The 21,825-nt window shown below is 48.2% G+C and overlaps 1 protein-coding gene across 2 annotated transcripts in view; it reads left to right on the forward strand.

Annotated features, from left to right (window-relative positions):
* LOC141258678 (uncharacterized) overlaps positions 1-21,825 on the forward strand; it is an 80,669-nt gene that overhangs the window by 11,888 nt on the left and 46,956 nt on the right. For both annotated transcript variants that reach the window (XM_073673668.1, XM_073673669.1), the window contains exons 3-5: positions 6,197-6,268; positions 8,815-8,970; positions 9,988-10,149. In XM_073673668.1, the coding sequence (XP_073529769.1) occupies positions 6,197-6,268; positions 8,815-8,970; positions 9,988-10,149 (390 nt within the window). The remainder of the gene's footprint in view (positions 1-6,196; positions 6,269-8,814; positions 8,971-9,987; positions 10,150-21,825) is intronic.

Genomic DNA, 21,825 nt, shown 5'->3' on the forward strand with positions numbered 1-21,825 from the left:
TATACAGAGCTCCTGTGTATAATGTCACTGGTGATCATTATATTACCTGTACACTGACACTATATATAGAGCTCCTGTGTATAATGTCACTGGTGATCACTGTATTACCTGTACACCATATACAGAGCTCCTGTGTATATTGTAATCGGCCTTGAAAAAGTATTCAAATCCCATGAACTTTTCCACATTTTTCACGTTACACACACACAATCTTAAATGTGTTTTATTGGGATTTTATGTAGTAAGTATTTGTGATGTGTAAAGAAAATGAGACAAGGTTTTCTAAATATTCAAAAAGTTTAAATCTGAAAATTGTGATGTGCATTTGTGCCCCCCTGAGTCAATACTTTGTAGAACCACCTTTCACTGCAATTACTCCTGTAATTCTTTTGGGGTCAGTCTCTTCCAGCTTTCCCTGCAGTCTTTTGGTGTCAGTCTCTTCCAGCTTTCCCTGCAGTCTTTTGGGGTCTGTCTCTTCCAGCTTTCCCTGCAGTCTTTTGGGGTCTGTCTCTTCCAGCTTTCCCTGCAGTCTTTTGAGGTCTGTCTCTACCAGCTTTGCACTTCTAGAGGTGACATTTTTGCCCCTTTTTACCTGTACACTGACACTATATACAGAGCTCCTGTGTATAATGTCACTAGTGATCCCTGTATTACCTGTACACTGACACTATATACAGAGCTCCTGTGTATAATGTCACTAGTGATCCCTGTATTACTTGTACACTATACACTATATACAGAGCTCCTGTGTATAATGTCACTGGTGATCCCTGTATTACCTGTACACTAACACTATATACAGAGCTCCTGTGTATAATGTCACTGATGATTCCTGTATTACCTGTACACTGTACACTATATACAGAGCTCCTGTGTGTAATGTCACTGGTGATCACTGTATTACCTGTACACTATACACTATATACAGAGCTCCTGTGTATAATGTCACTGGTGATCCCTGTATTACCTGTACACTATACACTATATACAGAGCTCCTGTGTATAATGTCACTAGCGATCCCTCTATTACCTGTACAATGACACTATATACAGAGCTCCTGTGTATAATGTCATTGATGATCCCTGTATTACCTCTACACTGACACTACATACAGAGCACCTGTGTATGATGTCATTGATGATCCCTGTATTACTTGTACACTATACACTATATACAGAGCTCCTGTGTATAATGTCACTGGTGATCCCTGTATTACCTGTACACTATACACTATATACAGAGCTCCTGTGTATAATGTCACTGATGATCCCTGTATTACCTGTACACTGACACCATATACAGAGCTCCTGTGTATAATGTCACTGATGATCCCTGTACTACCTGTACACTATACACTATATACAGAGCTCCTGTGTATAATATAACTAGCGATCCCTGTATTACCTGTACAGTGACACTATATACAGAGCTTCTGTGTATAATGTCACTAGCGATTCCTGTATTACCTGTACAGTGACACTATATACAGAGCTCCTGTGTATAATGTCACTGGTGATCACTGTATTACCTGTACACTATACACTATATACAGAGCTCCTGTGCATAATGTCACTGGTGATCACTGTATTACCTGTACACTATACACTATATACAGAGCTCCTGTGTATAATGTCACTTGGGATCACTGTATTACCTGTACACTATACACTATATACAGAGCCCCTGTGTATAATGTCACTGGTGATCACTGTATTACCTGTACAATATATACTATATACAGAGCTCCTGTGTATAATGTCACTGATGATCCCTGTATTACCTGTACACTATATACAGAGCTCCTGTGTATAATGTCACTGGTGATCCCTGTATTACCTGTACACTGACACTATATAAAGAGCTCCTGTGCATAATGTCACTGATGATCCCTGTATTACCTGTACACTATACACTATATGCAGAGCTCCTGTGTATAATGTCACTAGCGATCCCTGTATTACCTGTACAGTGACACTATATACAGAGCTCCTGTGTATAATGTCACTAGCGATCCCTGTATTACCTGTACACTGACACTATATACAGAGCTCCTGTGTATAATGTCACTGGTGATCACTGTATTACCTGTACACTGACTATATACAGAGCTCCTGTGTATAATGTCACTGGTGATCACTGTATTACCTGTACAATGACACTATATACAGGGCTCCTGTGTATAATGTAGCTGGTGATCCCTGTATTACCTGTACACTGACACTATATACAGAGCTCCTGTGTATGATGTCACTGGTGATCCCTCTATTACCTGTACACTATACACTATATACAGAGCTCCTGTGTATAATGTCACTGGTGATCCCTGTATTACCTGTACACTGACACTATATACAGAGCTCCTGTGTATAATGTCACTGGTGATCACTGTATTACCTGTACACTATACACTATATACAGAGCTCCTGTGTATAATGTCACTGGTGATCATTATATTACCTGTACACTGACACTATATATAGAGCTCCTGTGTATAATGTCACTGGTGATCACTGTATTACCTGTACACCATATACAGAGCTCCTGTGTATATTGTAATCGGCCTTGAAAAAGTATTCAAATCCCATGAACTTTTCCACATTTTTCACGTTACACACACACAATCTTAAATGTGTTTTATTGGGATTTTATGTAGTAAGTATTTGTGATGTGTAAAGAAAATGAGACAAGGTTTTCTAAATATTCAAAAAGTTTAAATCTGAAAATTGTGATGTGCATTTGTGCCCCCCTGAGTCAATACTTTGTAGAACCACCTTTCACTGCAATTACTCCTGTAATTCTTTTGGGGTCAGTCTCTTCCAGCTTTCCCTGCAGTCTTTTGGTGTCAGTCTCTTCCAGCTTTCCCTGCAGTCTTTTGGGGTCTGTCTCTTCCAGCTTTCCCTGCAGTCTTTTGGGGTCTGTCTCTTCCAGCTTTCCCTGCAGTCTTTTGAGGTCTGTCTCTACCAGCTTTGCACTTCTAGAGGTGACATTTTTGCCCCTTCTTCTTTGTACACTCGCTCTCGCTCAGTGAGCTCGGATGGAGACATCTGCGAACAGCAATGTTCAAGTCTTGGCTCGAATTCTCAATGATTTGAGTCTGGACTGTGACTGCGCCGTTCACACATTGGAATATGCTCTGATTCTGATCTGAGCCCTCCATTGTGGCTCTGGCAGGAGGTTTAGGGTCATTGTCCTGCTGGAAGGTGAACCTACTCACCAGTCTCAAGTCTTTTGCAGCCATTAACAGGTTTTCCTGCAGGATTGTCCTGTATTTAGCTCCAACCATCTTCCCATCAACTCTGACCAGCTTCACTGACCCTGCTGAAGAAAACATTCCCCACAGCATGATGCTGCCACCACCATGTGTGATGGTGGGGATGGTGTTTTTCAGTGTGATGTGCAGTGTTAGTTTTCCGCCACACATAGTTTTCCTTTGGTCTCATCTGCCCAGAGCTCCTTCTCCCACATGCTCGTTGTGTCCCCTACATGTCTTTTTGCAAACTGCAAATGGGACTCCTTATGGCTTTCAAAAATGGCTAAAACTAATAGTTGTCCTGTGGACAGATTCTCCGCCCTGAGCTGTGGATCTCTGCTGGTCCTTCAGAGTGACCATGGACCTCTTGGCTGCTTCTCTCATTAGTTCTCTCTTTGCTTGGGATGTCAGCTTATTTGGACAGCCATGTCTTGGCAGGTTTGCAGTTGTGTCATACACCTCCCATTTTTGTATGGTGGATGATGGATTGAACAGTGCTCCGTGAAAGCTTGGGCTATTTTTTTTTATAACCTAACCCAGCTTTACTCTTCCCACAACTTTATCCCTGACCTGTCTGGTGGGCTCCTTTGTTTTCTTTTTATGCTGTTTGATCCCTAATGTTCTCACACTAACCTCCGAGGCCTTCACAGAACAGCTGTAGTTATACTGAGTAGAAACATGAAAAAAATGTGAAAAAGGTCACCGGTACGAAGACTTTTTCACGGCATTGTATGAGGCCTGGTCACGGTGTGGCGGCATCTGGTATTTTTGGATTGTGTTTTGTATGAAGATCACTTGTTCTCTCTGCTATCAATAAAAAGATTTCTATTAAAAAATAAAGACTTAAAGGTTTAACTCCTCCCTGCCCTGTGATTGTTCCTCAGTGGCAGAGAAGCACTTGAAGGGGTTTTTTTTGGGGTGAAAACAAGATATCATCTATTCATAGGATTTTTGGGGTTCTGACTGCTGGACTCACACTGATCAACAGAATGGGGCACTTTTGTCTCCATTAGGATGGATTGTCGTGTTCGACCACCGCTTTATTCAATTGTTATCTTTACTATGGAGCTCTGCGCTAAGCTTTATCTAGCAACTCCGTGGAAGATGAATGGAGCGGTGGTCAGACATCTGATCCTTATGTTGACACAGGGATAAAAATTCCCCATTCTGCTGATTGGTGTCGGTCCCCATTGTTAGACCCCAACAATCAATAAGTTATTACCTATTCTCTGGATCCTGCGGATAGGTTATAACTTATTTTAACCGAAGAGCCCATTTAATGCAAGCCACCGTCATTGTACATCACAGTTATGGTGTGCGCACAGTAAATGTGCAGGAGCCGCCTGTGATTTACAATCAATGCCCCACTATCATGGGAATAACGCCTAGGATATATCTGCATGTAGCTGTAGTGTGGCCCATAGAGTCAATTCTACCTGTGGCCCCCAGACTCCCCAGTTCAACATTTCTCCATAGAACTTTATGAGCACCAACTGTCATCTCTGTCAGTAATGGGAGAATCTGTGTTCACCAAATACAGATATTAACTGTGGATTGAGAATTTCGAGAATAAGAAATCAGTCCAGGAGGAGAAAGAAGCGGATTTCTCTGGTAAAATATATTACAAAGTTTCCATACTGTTTGTGAGGACTCAGCTTCTAATCTTAATTAGCCAGACGTCTTAATTTTTTAGGCCAAGAGAAATACACTATTATGTTTATGTTGACTTTTATTTGTTTTTCTTTCTTCGGGTGGAACAAGAAACATGGACCTTTGTCATTAGTCTGAATGTTGAATTCTCTTGGTCTGTGAACAATTAATGTTTGCTAAATATGTTGATTAACCATTGTGTGGACCCTGTGGCTTGTTGACTCACAAAACAGGAGGACAAATGACGCAAATTGAATAAATGCATAAATGCTCAAACAATGAGACATGAGCCCTGCACCTTCCCTCCTTGACCTGTGGATGTGTGCTTGAAAGGACAATTGTGAACTATTTAAGGGACATATGCCTCTGCAGCAGAGGGACTTTACAAAAATAGAATCAGAGAGACTCTTCAGGACAGGAGCTTGGTAGCATGGCTCCATCCAGAGGGACACAGATTTGGATTCTACAGGATGCCAGCCCAAGGGAACACAGACCTGGCTGGAAGGATACAGATCTGCTCCATTGACCATCACTGACCCTATGGAGATGTTTGGGGAAACCAGGATTGTGACCCTCCGGTCGTCTGGATGCCAGGTTGGGACCATCTGATCGCCTGGTCCCATGGAGACGGTTGGGGAAAGCCAGGATTGTGACATTCGATTCACCTGGTCCCATGGATATATTTGGGTTATCCAGGTTGGGACCTGGAACCCATGGATAGACTTGGAGAAATCCAGGTTGGGACCATCGGGTCACCTGGTCCCATGAATATGTTGGGAGAAGCCATGGTGGGACCCTCGGGTCTCCTGGCTTTGTACCTCAATGGGCTGTCAGCTTCCTAAGTTTGTCGCTACCTCTTCTATGTGGGTGTCCACCCAAAGCGGGGCGCCACTGGTTGAGATAGTTGGCCCTGGAAGTCCCAAAGTCGCAGTTGCTCTATTTCCGGTGGGCCAGCGACAGGGTGCGACTGTGTAATGTTGTACCATCTTGGGTATTTGCTGGGACTGTTCTATATGTTATTGTCTGTTTGGTGGTTCAATAAAGTATTGCCAGGCTGTTTAACCCTCATCCTGTGTTGTCTGAGTGGTATAAAACCCACGGAAGACCCCGAGTCTTCACACTATTGATTTATGAAAAAAAATGTAAAATCACTGATACTCTTTTATAATATGTATTGATAAAACTGTGATAACGGATGAAGAGGAGATATATAAGTAATAAGACGAGTAATAATAATACAGCTATGATCATTTATACATGAGATTATATAATGACACTTCTGTTTTTCCTTCCAGGAGAGCAGAAACAAGAAGTCTACATCTGCGTCTGATCTGAAGGATAAGCCACAGGATGGTGACAACATGCAGGTGACGGGAACTAACTACTGATGAGATCTCTGCTGTTATTGCCATTGTGTTACTTTGTTTTAAAGAACAGAGGAGCATGTGACCTCTGTCCTCCTAGAGACTACTGTGTCCTCCTAGAGACTACTGTGTCCTCCTAGAGACTCCTCTGTCCTCCTAGAGACTCCTTGATCATCTGCAGGCATCTCAGACCCCTAGAGACTCCTCGGTCCTCTCCAGACACCTCTGTTCCCCTAGAGACTCCACTGTCCTCCTAGAGACTCCTCTGTCCTCCTAGAGACTCCTCTGTCCTCCTAGAGACTCCACTGTCCTCCTAGAGACTCCTCTGTCCTCCTAGAGACTCCTCTGTCCTCCTCAGACACTCCTCTGTCTCCAGACTCCTCTGTCTTCCTCCTCCAGAATCCCTGTTGGACATTACTACCAATTGACTGATTTAAACCCTGTTTATTTGTATAAAAGTGTTATCTGAGCATGCTCTAATCTGGCAAAGTCATTCTGCAAGGAGCAAGAGAAGGTGAGCTGTGACATTACGTATCGTTAATCCTGTGCTTTCTAAAAATGTTCCCAGTAATTGTAGAGGAGGAGGCTGTGAGCTGTGTCATCACCTATTGTGAATGTGGATCCTATGTTATCTACTGTATATAGAGGTGTTATCAGTCATTGTACAGGAGGAGGAGGTGAGCTGTGACATCACCTATTGTGAATGGTGGATCGTGTTATCTACTGTATATAGAGGTGTTATCAGTCATTGTACAGGAGGAGGAGGTGAGCTGTGACATCACCTATTATGAATGGTGGATCCTGTGTTATCTACTGTATATAGAGGTGTTATCAGTCATTGTACAGGAGGAGGAGGTGAGCTGTGACATCACCTATTGTGAATGGTGGATCCTGTGTTATCTACTGTATATAGAGGTGTTATCAGTCTTTGTACAGGAGGAGGAGGTGAGCTGTGACATCACCTATTGTGAATATGGATCCTGTGTTATCTACTGTATATAGAGGTGTTATCAGTCATTGTACAGGAGGAGGAGGTGGTGAGCTGTGTCATCACCTATTGTGAATGTGGATCCTATGTTATCTACTGTATATAGAGGTGTTATCAGTCATTGTACAGGAAGAGGAGGTGAGCTGTGACATCACCTATTGTGAATGGTGGATCCTGTGTTATCTACTGTATATAGAGGTGTTATCAGTCATTGTACAGGAGGAGGAGGTGAGCTGTGACATCACCTATTGTGAATGGTGGATCCTGTGTTATCTACTGTATATAGAGGTGTTATCACTAATTGTACAGGAGGAGGAGGTGACCTGTGACATCCACTACTGTAATCCTGTCTGTGATGATAGTGAGACTGCTGAAAAGTTTTCTGTATACAACAGGAAGTATAATTCTACTTTTAAGCCTAGCGACCAGTGTGGAAATTGCATGATTTCTGATATTTTTAATATAGATAGTGATTTGAAAAGTTTAAAAAAAAGTTAAAAAAAGTTTTTACATAAAAACCTGATTTATACAAGGAATCATTATCAGATGACACGTTCCTTTTTCCCCTGAACTGCATTATAGTATACACAGAGGCCATAACCGTATTTATAAAGCTATAGTCAGCCCCCAGAAACAAATGAGAAGAAACACTGTGACCCCAGGAAGTCACATTAATATACCAGCCCAATAATTAAGGTAATGTTTGCACTTCGAAAATAAACCTGAAGATGTGTATTAGTAGCACAAATCCAGTGATTTCTGCTGCAGATTTGCGGTGAGTGCGGCTGCGGATCTTCACCAGGTTTAGCCCCATTGTCTTATTTCGAGGACTGTGACCTTTTAGCTGCACCCCATCTCCTGCTCCTGTTATATTCTGCCCCACGGCATTTCGCTGGTTATAGACTCCCCCGGAGCCCTAAGCGCAGGGGGGAACACAACGGGGGGGTGCATGTATACCTGCTCAAACCCCAGCTCAATGTGTGCTTTTTTTTCTTGGATTTTTGCATTTTGTGCAACTGAGGGTATGGCCTCCCCTCCTTGAGCTGGACATTACATTTAAAAGGCTTCCCTTGGCTGGTGTCGACAGTTTGGGACCTGGCCTTTGTCTGCCGTTATTCACACAGATCACTTCTGACACATGGTAATGTTTTTAATATTAGACAGTGTAGGACCGTCCCGAATAGGGTCACCTTGCCGTGGTTGGATGCCTTTTATTCTATTTTTGATCAAAAACAGTGTTACTAAGAACCCTACGTAATTTAAATGCACTTTTGCTTTTTTACTTATTTAGTTACAGCCGAGTGTATGCTCATTTTGTTTCTTATAGGTTTTGTCTGTTTAATTGCCAATGTGAACATGCGTTTATATGTTGCATGTATACCAACTCAAACTCCAGCTCAATGTGTGTTTTTTTGCTGCAACGCATGCCTGCAGTTTTGTTTTCCATGGCGGTGTAGTTTTTAGCAAGGAGGGTCCTGCATTGTAGAGGGTCCACTCCATCCCATACCCAACAGTCATGCAGTTTGCAACCTCCTGAGTCTTCTCTACACTTTTCTTGCAGAATTATCCTGTCTACAGAATCAACATGGGGGGCACCGAGCCCAGTCTAACGGAGTCCGGCTTTGTGGCAGAAGGTTCATGCTGGCCGACCCCCAGTGAAAGTTTTCAAACTTTTTATAACTCACAACAGAGCAGGATCTGTGAAAACCCATGGACGGTGAGTGCCGCTGGAAATTAATCTAAATGCTCCCTGGGCCCGGAAGTGAATTATGTTACACACTGTGGCCCAAGGAATTAGTTTTATTATATCAGCCCGATACATTTACACATCGGAAAAAAAAAAAGAAAATAAAAACATAATGTGTTTTCATGGCAGAAATCCAGTGATTCTTGCCGCAGATTTGTGGTGAGATCTGCTGCGGATCTGCAGAGGTTTAGCCCCTTTGTCAGTATCGCTACTTATTGTCACCTGTCGTGTTCTGCATCGACTGTGAGGGGTACAGGGTGGTAGTAGTGGCGAGGGGCTGTTGTTGCGGTGTTTCCCCACCCTGACTGCCCACAAATAAAAGATAATTAATGTACCGTTTGCCTAGTGGTCTGCCTGTAGTGCACAACACTCACAGTTTTCCAGGAGGTCTCCATCTTCTTCAGGAGTCCAGAAGTTGTAGCAAACAATCACTTTCACACTCAGTTTCTTTTTCATAAAAAAACAACTTTATTTAACTCTTGTAGCTGTTGAGTTTTGGTCACAGATACAGTATTTTGGGACATCACCGTTACAGGTTCAGTTCTCTCTTCTGTCCCTTCTTGTTCTATCCTCTCATCCATCCTCAGAGTTAGTTTCCCCGGTACCGCAGCTTCTGGGAACACGGTTCTACTCTCCTCAGGTATGTCCCCATCCATTCTCATGTCCTTGGGAGTAGTGAAGGCTGGCTTCATCAGTCCTCCTGCAGGCCGTAGGCCCCGGACGTTTCGGGAAGTTTCCTCAAAGTTGTCCGCTCTCTCATTCCCCATGCTGCCTCTCTTTTCTTCCTTTAGCTGTATTTCCACTGACCTTCAGCCCCCAGGGCCCTGAACTCTTCCTCCTTCTTTCTAATTATACATGTACCTGTTTTACCAGGGGACTAAGCAGGGTATATGCAGGTGTTAACACACCCTTACATCGTCCACCATTGCGTCCCTGTCCTCATTGCAGGTTGCAGTCTCCTCAGTCTTCTCTACACTTTTCTTGCAGAATTCTCTTCCCCGTCGCCATCTCGATAGAAGCTACACGGGGGACACATGGTCCAGTCTAACGAAGTCCGGCTTTGTTACAGGAGGTTCAAGCAAAGCAACCCACCCTGACACTATGTGTAACATAGAAGAACACAACAATAACTCTGATAGTCCAAGTAAGGTGAGTGACAGAGGGTGAAATCCAGATAATACTGAGAACATAACGTAGAGAGAATAAAGGGAGAGAACCACTGACTGTACCGATATATTGTCACTACGACTCCTGGGACCACCATCTATAGAATCTCACACCCACACAGTGGGCTTTTCCTTCTGACTGCCTGCAGCCTTCTTTATTTTCCCATACGCTGCAAAGCAATTATATCAAGAGTGCAAAATAAATCCTAGGCCGTCCAGCCACTAAGTGACGAGAGCAGCTAAGTCTTTCAGCCTACTGCCCAGGACCAAAAAATACAAGATATCCCTATAAATGTACTGTGTATGTATCCCATTCCCATATGTGATAATGAGACTTTATGAGATGGGACAAGCAGCGCCCCCTTTTGCTGAAACTTAGGGAAGAACAGGAAACTTGTCATCATGTATTATTTGGGGTCTAACTAGCAATTGCTGGACCTCATGCCACACTTTTGATATCCCCCACTAGCTCTCTGGGAAAGTTATGGCCGAGACCCAAAATAAACCAACTTGTGTGAAAACTCTTGGCCTTTTCTGATAATGATCAGAGCAGTCTGGGAGAATCAGGCCACATACAGATGGGGCACAAAAGTAGAAATTGTAGAAAGGGATCAAATCTCAGAACTCAAAATATTTCAGACCTCAGACCCTTTAATTAAGACGCCAGTATAGACTCCAAAATATAGTCTGACTGTGGGGGGGGGTCAGGGTTGAGATCTGTTACATGGCCAATAGACATCAGTGGAAACAGTTCCCCTCAATGTTTCCTCTTCGGCGCTTCCTCAGGCGGCTGGAATAGGAGCTGATCTGCAGTACTAGAGAATGGCCACTGCACAGTGTGTGGTGCTGTGCTCTTCTGGCTTCATTCACTGTTCTTGCGCTGATCGACAGGGGCGCTAGGTGTGGGACCCCCACCAATCTGGTATAGCTCATAGTCTAAGAATAGGTCGTGAATATGATAGGGCTGGACGACCCCTTTAAATCCTTCTTTCAACAAAACTTCGTTCACCTGGGGGTGCCATACTTTTGTTAGTTGCTTTAGGCCACTAAGAGATTTTTGCAGGTAACAAGCAGTGTGCCCTTCCCCCTTTTAGGTATGACCTTCAGATTCAGATATGTACAATTCCTCTACAATGTCACCATGATAGAAAGGCTGATTGAAGGTCACAATGTCTCACGTGATCTGTTGTACCGCAGCAGCAGTCGGAATGTGGTTCGGTTAGCAACTGGAGAAATGTCTCATCATGATCTGCTGGAAATTTCACAATATCCCATGGCAGCTGATCCGGCCTTACAGCTACGAGATCTATCTTCAAAAAATTGAGGAAAAAAATTCAGACTACCCTGGTCGGGCCTCCGGGACAGTGCTCAGTGGCAGCAGCATCAGGGCAGCAGGACCAGGACCGTCTTTATGGCTGCTTCTGGCATCCTCAGATGTGTGCCTCTGACCTCTGACATACACCAGACCCCATGACGAGGTCAGAAAACAAAATACTCAAAATAACACCATAGGAGCAGAGAGCAGGAATGTGAACCAGGTCAAACTGAACCTTACAACTGGTAGCGTGGAATAGGGATTCAGGAGCTTAAATAGCTAACAGCAGGGAGCTAACACAACCAGAGATAGAAGTTAACACTTAAGCTTCTAGTCTTTATGGCTGCTTCTGACATCCTCAGATGTGTGCCTCTGACCTTTGACATACACCAGACCCCATGACGAGGTCAGAAAACAAAATACTCAAAATAACACCATAGGAGCAGAGAGCAGGAATGTGAACCAGGTCAAACTGAACCTTACAACTAGTAGCGTGGAATAGGGATTCAGGAGCTTAAATAGCTAACAGCAGGGAGCTAACACAACCAGAGATAGAAGTTAACACTTAAGCTCCTAGTCTTTATGGCTGCTTCTGACATCCTCAGATGTGTGCCTCTGACCTTTGACATACACCAGACCCCATGACGAGGTCAGAAAACAAAATACTCAAAATAACACCATAGGAGCAGAGAGCAGGAATGTGAACCAGGTCAAACTGAACCTTACAACTGGTAGCGTGGAATAGGGATTCAGGAGCTTAAATAGCTAACAGCAGGGAGCTAACACAACCAGAGATAGAAGTTAACACTTAAGCTCCTAGTCTTTATGGCTGCTTCTGGCATCCTCAGATGTGTGCCTCTGACCTCTGACGTACACCAGACCCCATGACGAGGTCAGAAAACAGAATACTCAAAATAACACCATAGGAGCAGAGAGCAGGAATGTTAACCAGGTCAAGCTGAACTGGTAGCTGGTCAACTGGTAGCGTTTATTTCTAATAAACCTGTGATAGTAATTATTGAACCCAAGAAAGCGCTCTATAGCTTTCACAGATTTGGGTTGGACTCATTCTTTAATACCTTAAACCTTAGAGAGATTTGTTCTGAAACCTTTGGCAGAGAAGATTTACCCCAAGACATTTACTTCTTGAACCAGAAAAACAACTTTTTCAACTTTCGAGTCTTTGTAGCACAGTATATACATGTCGGATGTGTGACTTAATATCAGGTGAATAAACCAAGAAGTCACCCGGATAGAAAACCACATACTGACGACATATCTCTGAATATGTCATTAATGAAATTCTGAAAAACAGTCGGAGCATTACGCCGCCCAAACGCATTGCAAGATCCCCTTGGTGACCATCGGTGGTGTTAAATGCTGTTTTCTTATGTTGGCCACATAGTTTAAAAGTCAAATTTGCAGGCTTTGCCTTATATTCCTAAAAAAAAATTGATTTGCATTTACCGCGAATAGCAATGCTTAAAGACTCGTACTGCTCGGAAAATATATGTATTACACTCAGAGGTTCCTAGGACTATTATAAACCCCTTTTGAGCTCTGAAATGCAAAGAAACCCTAATATCCGAGTGACCTCAACCTACCTGGCCTAGGTGAAAACTGATGGTAAGCAGGAAGGGGGGATAACAGGCTATATAAAAACATACTGCAATATCAGACTTTTTAGGTGAAATAAATTGTAAAAACGGTCAAAAATGTGTCCCTTTTTTGGGGGGCAGATGTCTGCCTTGCTGCTGTTTATGCACAGACAGTGCAAATGGAAGTAGCCATGTTTTTTTCACATGGGGTGGTGCAAAAATTATTCCTGTTTGGGGAGAATCAAGAGCCTTGTGTAGTGCCGGCGTCCCTGCCCTCTGCTAGGCAGGGACGCTGCTCCTCTCACCGCTCTGCTCCGTGCCCGGCTTCCTCCCCCCGCTCTGCTGTCAGCGCGCGCTCCGTCCCGGCGTCCTCCTCCTGCTCTGCTCTCAGCGCGCGCTCCTTCCCGGCCCCTGTGCTTAGGGCGCGCGCGCGCGCGCGCTCCCCTCCTCTTAAAGGGGCCGCGCGCGCCGCCCTAAAGAGTCCCCGGCCAATGGCCGGAGGACTTCATCATATATAAGGCACCTCCTCCAAAATGGAGGTGCCCGAGCAATGTTGTTTGCACCTGTGTCTCACCTGTGCTTCAGCCCTCAGGTCCCGTTGCCAGTTTCCTGCCAGTTTCCTGCCAGTTTCCTGCCAGTTTCCTGCCAGTTACCTGCCAGTACCTGCCAGTTACCTGCCTGATTCCTGCCTGAATACTTGTTACCTGTCTGCCAGTCTGAGGTCCGACGGTCTGCCTTACTACTCCTGTCAGTCTGTCTAAAGGACCAGCCTGCCCGCTCACCTGGGAGCGCATATCAGCTACCTGCCTGCTTGCCTGAGGTCCGACGGTCTGCCTTACTACTCCGGTCAGTCTGTCTATGGACCAGCTTGCCCGCTCACCTGGGAGCGCTTCTCCGTTATCTGCCTGCTTGCCAGCCCGGAGGCTCCGTTGTCACGTGCTGTGACCACCAGCTACTCCAGACTCTTGCCCGCTCACCTGGGAGCGCATCTCCGTTACCTGCCTGCTTGCCAGCCCGGAGGTCCCGTTGTCACGTGCGGTGACCATCAGCTATTCCAGAGACTCTTGCCCGCTCACCTGGGAGCGCATCTCCGTTACCTGCCTGCTTGCCAGCCCGGAGGTCCCGTTGTCACGTGCGGTGACCATCAGCTATTCCAGAGACTCTTGCCCGCTCACCTGGGAGCGCTTCTCCGTTGCCTACCTGCCTGCCAGCCCGGAGGTTCCGCCGTCACGTGCCGTGACCACCTGCTATTCCAGAGACTCTCGCTTGCTCACCTGGGAGCACACATCTACCACCTGCCTGCTAGCCTACCCGGAGGCTCTGCCATCACAGGTCGTACCTACCCCTTACCCAGAGACTGCCCTGATCACTTGCCGTAACTCCCTGTCCGTTCACCCAGAGACTGCCACCCGCTCCCTTACAAGGGCCGCCCCCTTGTATAGTAGCTCAGAGGTTCCGCCTCCCGGACCCGTTACAGTCCGCCTCCCGGACCCGTTACAGTTTGCTCGGGCCATGGAACCCGGTGGCACCCAAGCTCCCTCGCTCTCGGACCTCGCTCTTGAACTGTCCCGTCAGAGGTCCCAACAGGAGGCCATCCTGGGTCACCTGCGGAATGTTAATACTCGCCTGAACACTCTGTCTGATCCACCAACAACCTCCGCCAGTGCCATATCTTGCAATCCGGCGGCTCCGCTGCTCACTAATACTATGGTATCCTACCCCGGACCCCGGCTTTCTGCACCTCCTCGCTTCGGAGGCGACCCCGTCCAGGCTCGGGGCTTCTTGAATCAGTGCACCCTGCATTTTGAACTTTTGTCCTACCAGTTTAACTCCGACCGGGCCAAAATTGCCTTCATCATGTCCCATCTCACCGGGGAGGCCCTGGCCTGGCTGAATCCTCTATGGGAGAGAGGAGACCCCCTGGTGTCCAACTTGCCTGCTTTTCTCACGGCTTTCCGGAAAGTCTTCGACGAACCCGGACGGAAGACCTCATCTGCATCATCGACTCCGTCAGGGGAGTCTCACCGTGGGCCAATATGCCATACGGTTCCGTACCCTTGCCTCGGAGCTGGCCTGGGATAACGACGCTCTGGTTTCCGTCTTCTGGGAGGGTCTGTCCGGCCGTATTAAAGATGAACTTGCCGGTCGGGACATTCCTACCACTCTCGATGACTTAATAACTCTTGCCACCCGAATTGACCTACGGTTTCAGGAGCGTGCCAAAGAGGTCACCCGTGAGAGAAGGATTCCACGTTTAGCTCCTACTTTCCAGAAACCCGTCATTCCCTCCATCTCTCCCCAGGTACACTCTCCTGAGCCTATGCAGGTCGACCAGACCAAGATGGTCAAAACCCGTCAGGACTCACGCCGTGCCGAGGGGAGCTGCTTCTACTGTGGCAGTAAGGAGCACCGGATCCGTGCCTGCCCGGAGAGGTCGGGAAACGCCTGTGTCTAGGTTCGCTCAGAGAGGTCCACCTAGACAAGAATAAATCCTCTCCATACCTGCTGTTGTCAGTTTCGATCATCTACGGGGAGAACCGTTATTTCGAACTAGCCCAACTTGACTCTGGAGCAGCCGGGAACCTTATTTCACAGTCCCTGGTTGAGAAATACCGCATCCCCACCAAACCTCTGGCTGTACCCTTGTCTGTCGCTGCCGTGGATGGGGGCCTCTTACCTCGCCCCATTCAACTCATCACCGAATCCATTACCCTGCAGGTGGGAATGCTGCATTCTGAAAGTATCTCCTTTCATGTTCTGCCTGGACTCTCTCACGCCCTCTTGCTAGGTCTGCCCTGGCTCCAGAGACATGCACCCGTGCTAGACTGGCAAACCGGAGAGGTCCTTCGCTGGGGACAAGACTGTCATAAAACCTGCCTGGTTCCCGTCCATCCCGTCCGTCCCTCTCCTACCCCAGCTAATCTACCTGGACTTCCGATTCCTTATTGGTCTTATGCAGATGTCTTTAATAAAAAGGAGGCAGAGACATTACCACCACATAGACCATACGACTGTCCCATCGATCTGCTACCCGGTACTACTCCTCCCCGTGGGCGTATCTATCCTTTATCCGCTGCTGAGACCCGGTCAATGTCCGAATATATTGAGGAAAATCTGGCCAGAGGATTCATCCGGAAATCTACCTCCCCGGCGGGAGCAGGCTTCTTTTTCGTCAAAAAGAAGGACGGCTCTCTCCGTCCCTGTATAGACTATAGAGGCCTAAACCTGATCACGGTGAAGAATAAGTACCCCCTTCCGCTCATTCCAGAATTATTTGATCGTCTGAGGGGGGCTAGGATCTTCACCAAACTGGACCTTCGTGGGGCGTACAACCTGGTTCGTATTCGTCAGGGGGATGAATGGAAGACGGCATTCAACACCCGGGACGGCCACTATGAATACCTGGTAATGCCCTTTGGTCTCTGTAACGCTCCTGCCGTCTTTCAAGAGTTGGTCAATGACATCTTCCGGGACCTTCTCTACTCCTGCGTAGTGGTGTACCTGGACGACATCTTGGTCTTCTCTCCGGATCTCCAGACTCACCGGAGGGACGTTCGTCAGGTCCTGCTCAGGCTAAGGCAGAACCATCTCTACGCTAAATTTGAGAAGTGCCTCTTTGAGCAGACCTCGCTTCCGTTTCTGGGCTACATTATCTCTCAGACCGGCCTTCAAATGGATCCTGAGAAACTGTCTGCCATCAAGAAATGGCCCCGACCGGAGGGGTTGAAGGCCATTCAGCGTTTCCTGGGCTTCGCCAACTACTACCGCCTCTTCATACCACACTTCTCTTCCCGGACGGCCCCAATTTCTGCGCTCACCCGTAAAGGTACTAATCCCAAAGAGTGGCCACCCGAAGCAGAGGAGGCCTTTCTTTCCCTTAAACAGGCCTTCTCTTCCGCCCCGGTGCTGCATCGCCCAGATGGCAACAAGCAGTTCTTCCTGGAAGTTGACGCCTCCTCCTCTGGAGCCGGAGCGGTACTTACTCAAAAATCATCTTCCGGGAGGATGGTAACTTGTGGCTTCTTCTCTAAACTCTTCTCCTCCTCTGAGCGCAACTATTCCATAGGAGACCGAGAGTTATTGGCCATCAAACTGGCATTGGAGGAGTGGCGTTACCTGCTCGAGGGGGCTCTTCACCCGGTAATAATTTACACTGACCACAAGAACTTGGCTTACCTCCAGCATGCCCAGAGACTTAACCCGCGCCAAGCCCGGTGGTCCTTGTTTTTTGCTCGTTTTGATTTTGTCCTTCATTTTCGCCCGGCTGACAAAAACGTCAAGGCGGATGCCTTGTCTCGATCCTTTCTGGTGTCTGATCTCAAGGAGGATCCGAAACATATCATCGACCCCGCCAGAGTAATGCAGGTGGCTCCCGTGAGTCTAAATCGTCTTCCTCCTGGTAAGACGTTCGTACCAGTACCTGATCGGGAGAAGATTCTACACTGGGGTCATTCGTCTAAACTAGCTGGCCACGCCGGTCAGAAAAAGACCCTCCAGCTTATTACCCGGCACTACTGGTGGCCTAACCTGCACAAGGATGTAATAGACTTTGTTTCTGCCTGTGTGTCCTGCGCCCGCAACAAAGTTCCGAGACACCTGCCGGCCGGCCGCCTCCTACCTCTGCCAGTACCTGCTGCCCCCTGGCAGCATATAGCGATGGACTTCATTACTGATCTGCCCGTCTCTGCCGGTTGTACGGTCATTTGGGTGGTCGCTGACCGCTTCTCCAAGATGGCTCACTTCATTCCACTGCCAGGTCTTCCGTCTGCACCCGAGCTGGCTAAAGACTTTATCCGCCACATCTTCCGTCTTCATGGCCTGCCCCGTCACATCGTGTCGGATCGTGGGGTACAGTTCACTTCCCGTTTCTGGAGAGCCACTTGTAAATTGCTGGACGTCACCCTGGACTTCTCCTCCGCTTACCACCCACAGTCTAATGGTCAAGTGGAGCGGATCAATCAGAACCTGACCAGTTACCTTCGGCACTTCGTTAATGCCCACCATTCTGACTGGGTGGATCTCCTGCCATGGGCCGAATTCTCGTACAACAATCACGAGAGCGAGTCTTCCTCCAAATCCCCGTTTTTTGTAGTCTACGGTCAGCATCCTCGGATCCCGTTTCCCGTCTCCACCTCGGCGGACAATCCGGCTGCGGAATCTCTTGTTAACAAATTTTCCTCCATATGGGAGAGTACCCGGTCCGCACTCCTTCTGTCATCCGAGCGTATGAAAAGACACGCTGACAAAAAACGTCTGGACCCTCCTCAATTCCGCCCTGGGGATAAAGTCTGGCTCTCGTCCAAATATGTCCGGCTCAAGATCCCTTCCTATAAGTTAGGGCCTCGGTTCATCGGCCCACTGGAGGTCATCAGTCAGATCAACCCGGTGGCCTATAAATTGAAACTCCCGGCCAACTTACGGATCCCTAACTCCTTCCATGTGTCTCTCCTCAAACCTGTGGTACTTAACTCTTTTTCCAAGTCTACAGGTACGCCTCCTGCTCCGGTTTCTGCTGAGGACGAGTTTGAGGTAGAGAACATTCTTGCCACCAAAAGGGTAAGAGGAAAGACCTTTTTCCTGGTAGATTGGAAGGGGTTTGGTCCTGAGGAGAGAACGTGGGAGCCCCGGGAGAACATCCATGCCCCTCTCATCCTAGCTAAATTTCTGTCTGGCCTAAAAAAGGGGGGGCCTAAAGGGGGGGGTACTGTAGTGCCGGCGTCCCTGCCCTCTGCTAGGCAGGGACGCTGCTCCTCTCACCGCTCTGCTCCGTGCCCGGCTTCCTCCCCCCGCTCTGCTGTCAGCGCGCGCTCCGTCCCGGCGTCCTCCTCCTGCTCTGCTCTCAGCGCGCGCTCCTTCCCGGCCCCTGTGCTTAGGGCGCGCGCGCGCGCGCTCCCCTCCTCTTAAAGGGGCCGCGCGCGCCGCCCTAAAGAGTCCCCGGCCAATGGCCGGAGGACTTCATCATATATAAGGCACCTCCTCCAAAATGGAGGTGCCCGAGCAATGTTGTTTGCACCTGTGTCTCACCTGTGCTTCAGCCCTCAGGTCCCGTTGCCAGTTTCCTGCCAGTTTCCTGCTAGTTACCTGCCAGTACCTGCCAGTTACCTGCCTGATTCCTGCCTGAATACTTGTTACCTGTCTGCCAGTCTGAGGTCCGACGGTCTGCCTTACTACTCCTGTCAGTCTGTCTAAAGGACCAGCCTGCCCGCTTACCTGGGAGCGCATATCAGCTACCTGCCTGCTTGCCTGAGGTCCGACGGTCTGCCTTACTACTCCGGTCAGTCTGTCTATGGACCAGCTTGCCCGCTCACCTGGGAGCGCTTCTCCGTTATCTGCCTGCTTGCCAGCCCGGAGGCTCCGTTGTCACGTGCTGTGACCACCAGCTATTCCAGAGACTCTTGCCCGCTCACCTGGGAGCGCATCTCCGTTACCTGCCTGCTTGCCAGCCCGGAGGTCCCGTTGTCACGTGCGGTGACCATCAGCTATTCCAGAGACTCTTGCCCGCTCACCTGGGAGCACTTCTCCGTTACCTACCTGCCTGCCAGCCCGGAGGTTCCGCCGTCACGTGCCGTGACCACCTGCTATTCCAGAGACTCTCGCTTGCTCACCTGGGAGCACACATCTACCACCTGCCTGCTAGCCTACCCGGAGGCTCTGCCATCACAGGTCGTACCTACCCCTTACCCAGAGACTGCCCTGATCACTTGCCGTAACTCCCTGTCCGTTCACCCAGAGACTGCCACCCGCTCCCTTACAAGGGCCGCCCCCTTGTATAGTAGCTCAGAGGTTCCGCCTCCCGGACCCGTTACAGTCCGCCTCCCGGACCCGTTACACCTTGTTCCTTGCTAAAAAGGTGCGAGCTATTTTTCAAGCCAAATAATAATGGAGTCTTAACAATAAGTGAAAAAATTATCATTTTATTGAGATCTGCAACAGGTCGGCTATTCTCAAACATTTTAAAGGGAATCTGTCACCAGGTTTTTGCCACCTAATCTGAGAGCAGCATAATATAGAGACAGAGACTCTGATTCCAGCGATATGTCACTTACTGGGCTGCTTGTTGTAATTTTGATAAAATCGCTGTTTTATCAGCAGGAGATTATCATTAGAGGACTAGTAAACCTACTGACAGATAGTCAAGCATTTTCATCACTTCTGTATAACTCTGCTTCCTTCACTGTTTGGCAGATTTCTTTTTACAGGGTAGAAAGCTGCCAATCACCCTAAACTAATGTCCCCCATCCTGGTATATATATCCCCCATCCTGGTATATACAGTATGTCCCCCCCATCCTAGTATATATGTCCCCCATTCTGGTATATATATATCCTCCATCCTGGTATATGTAACATCCCTGGCGGCGTGCTTGCATAGTGCACCACCTCCCACGATGCAAGACCGCAATCTGACCTGTCAGTCCAGCCTACAAACCTTGCTCCAGTTCATACTGTGTGCATGTCTCTTGACTGACTGTTTAGGGCTGCTGTGGGCGCATCCCTAATGCGTCTCCAGCCTATTGCTGTGAGTCACTGGATATTTAAACCCCCTCCACCCAGTAGGAGGTGCCTGAGCAACACCTTCACTCAGTTAGTCTTTGCTGCTGAATTGCCAGGTCCTGTCCTGTTTCTAGTCTGTTTCCGCCACTCTGGGGGCTGTATACCCAGGCTCGTTCTTGTATCTCATTGCAGTAGCAGTTCCTGTCTGAACTGTATCCTAGCCTGTTACCTGTTTGTCTCTATGTCCGTACCTTCCCTTTTCCTGCAGTATCTGAACCTGCACCTAACTCCAACTCGTTGTCTCTGTACTTCTGTTTGTGAGTTTCGTGTCCACTCGTTATTTCATGTGAAGTACCTTGTGTGTATCTGGTTCTGCTTGTCCCTTTTCCCTTCCTCCATATCTTCCTCCTGTGTTCTAGCCATCTTCCTGCATTTTCCTGTCTGTTCCATGTGAACAGAGCCCTGTCCTCTCTGCCTTGTCCACCGCACCTGCGGTTTCGCTCCGCTCTGTCTTGACCACCGCTCCGGCGGTTTCTCTCCGCTCTGACTTGCCCACCGCTCCGGCGGCTTCCCTCTGCTCTGCCTTACCCACCGCTCCAGCAGTTTCTCTCTGCTCTGACTTGCCCACCGCTCCGGCAGCTTTCCTCTGCTCTGCCTTACCCACCGCTCCGGCGGCTCCTCTCTGCTCTGACTTGCCCACTGCTCCGGCGGCTTACCTCTGCTCTGCCTTACCCACCGCTCCGGCGGTTTCACTCTGCTCTGCCTTGCTCACCGCACCAGCGGTTTCTCTCTGCTCTGACTTGCCCACCGCTCCGGCGACCTCTCTCTGCTCTGCCTTGCCCACCGCTCTGGCGGTTTCTCTCTGCTCTGCCTTGCTCACCGCACCAGCGGTTTCTCTCTGCTCTGCCTTGCCCACCGCTCCGCCGGCTTCTCTCTGCTCTGCCTTGCCCACCGCTCCGGCGGCTTCTCTCTGCTCTGCCTTGTCCACCGCTCCGGCGGTTCCGCTCTGCTCTGCCTTGTCCACCTCACCTGCGGTTTCTCTCTGCTCTGCCTTGCCCACCGCTCCGGCGGTTCCTCTCTGCTCTGCCTTGCCCACCGCTCCAACGGTTTTTGCTCCGCTCTGCTTGCTCACCGCACCAGCAGTTCCTCTCTGCTCTGCCTTGTCCTCCTCTCCGGCGGTTTCACTTTACTCTGCTTGTCTACCGCATCTGCGGCTCTGTACCTGTCTCCCAGTCTGTACTGGACCCTATCCA

Source organism: Phyllobates terribilis, unplaced genomic scaffold (assembly GCF_046119375.1).
Source record: "Phyllobates terribilis strain yellow unplaced genomic scaffold, ASM4611937v1 Scaffold_3__8_contigs__length_932513732, whole genome shotgun sequence".
Taxonomy (NCBI): domain Eukaryota; kingdom Metazoa; phylum Chordata; class Amphibia; order Anura; family Dendrobatidae; genus Phyllobates; species Phyllobates terribilis.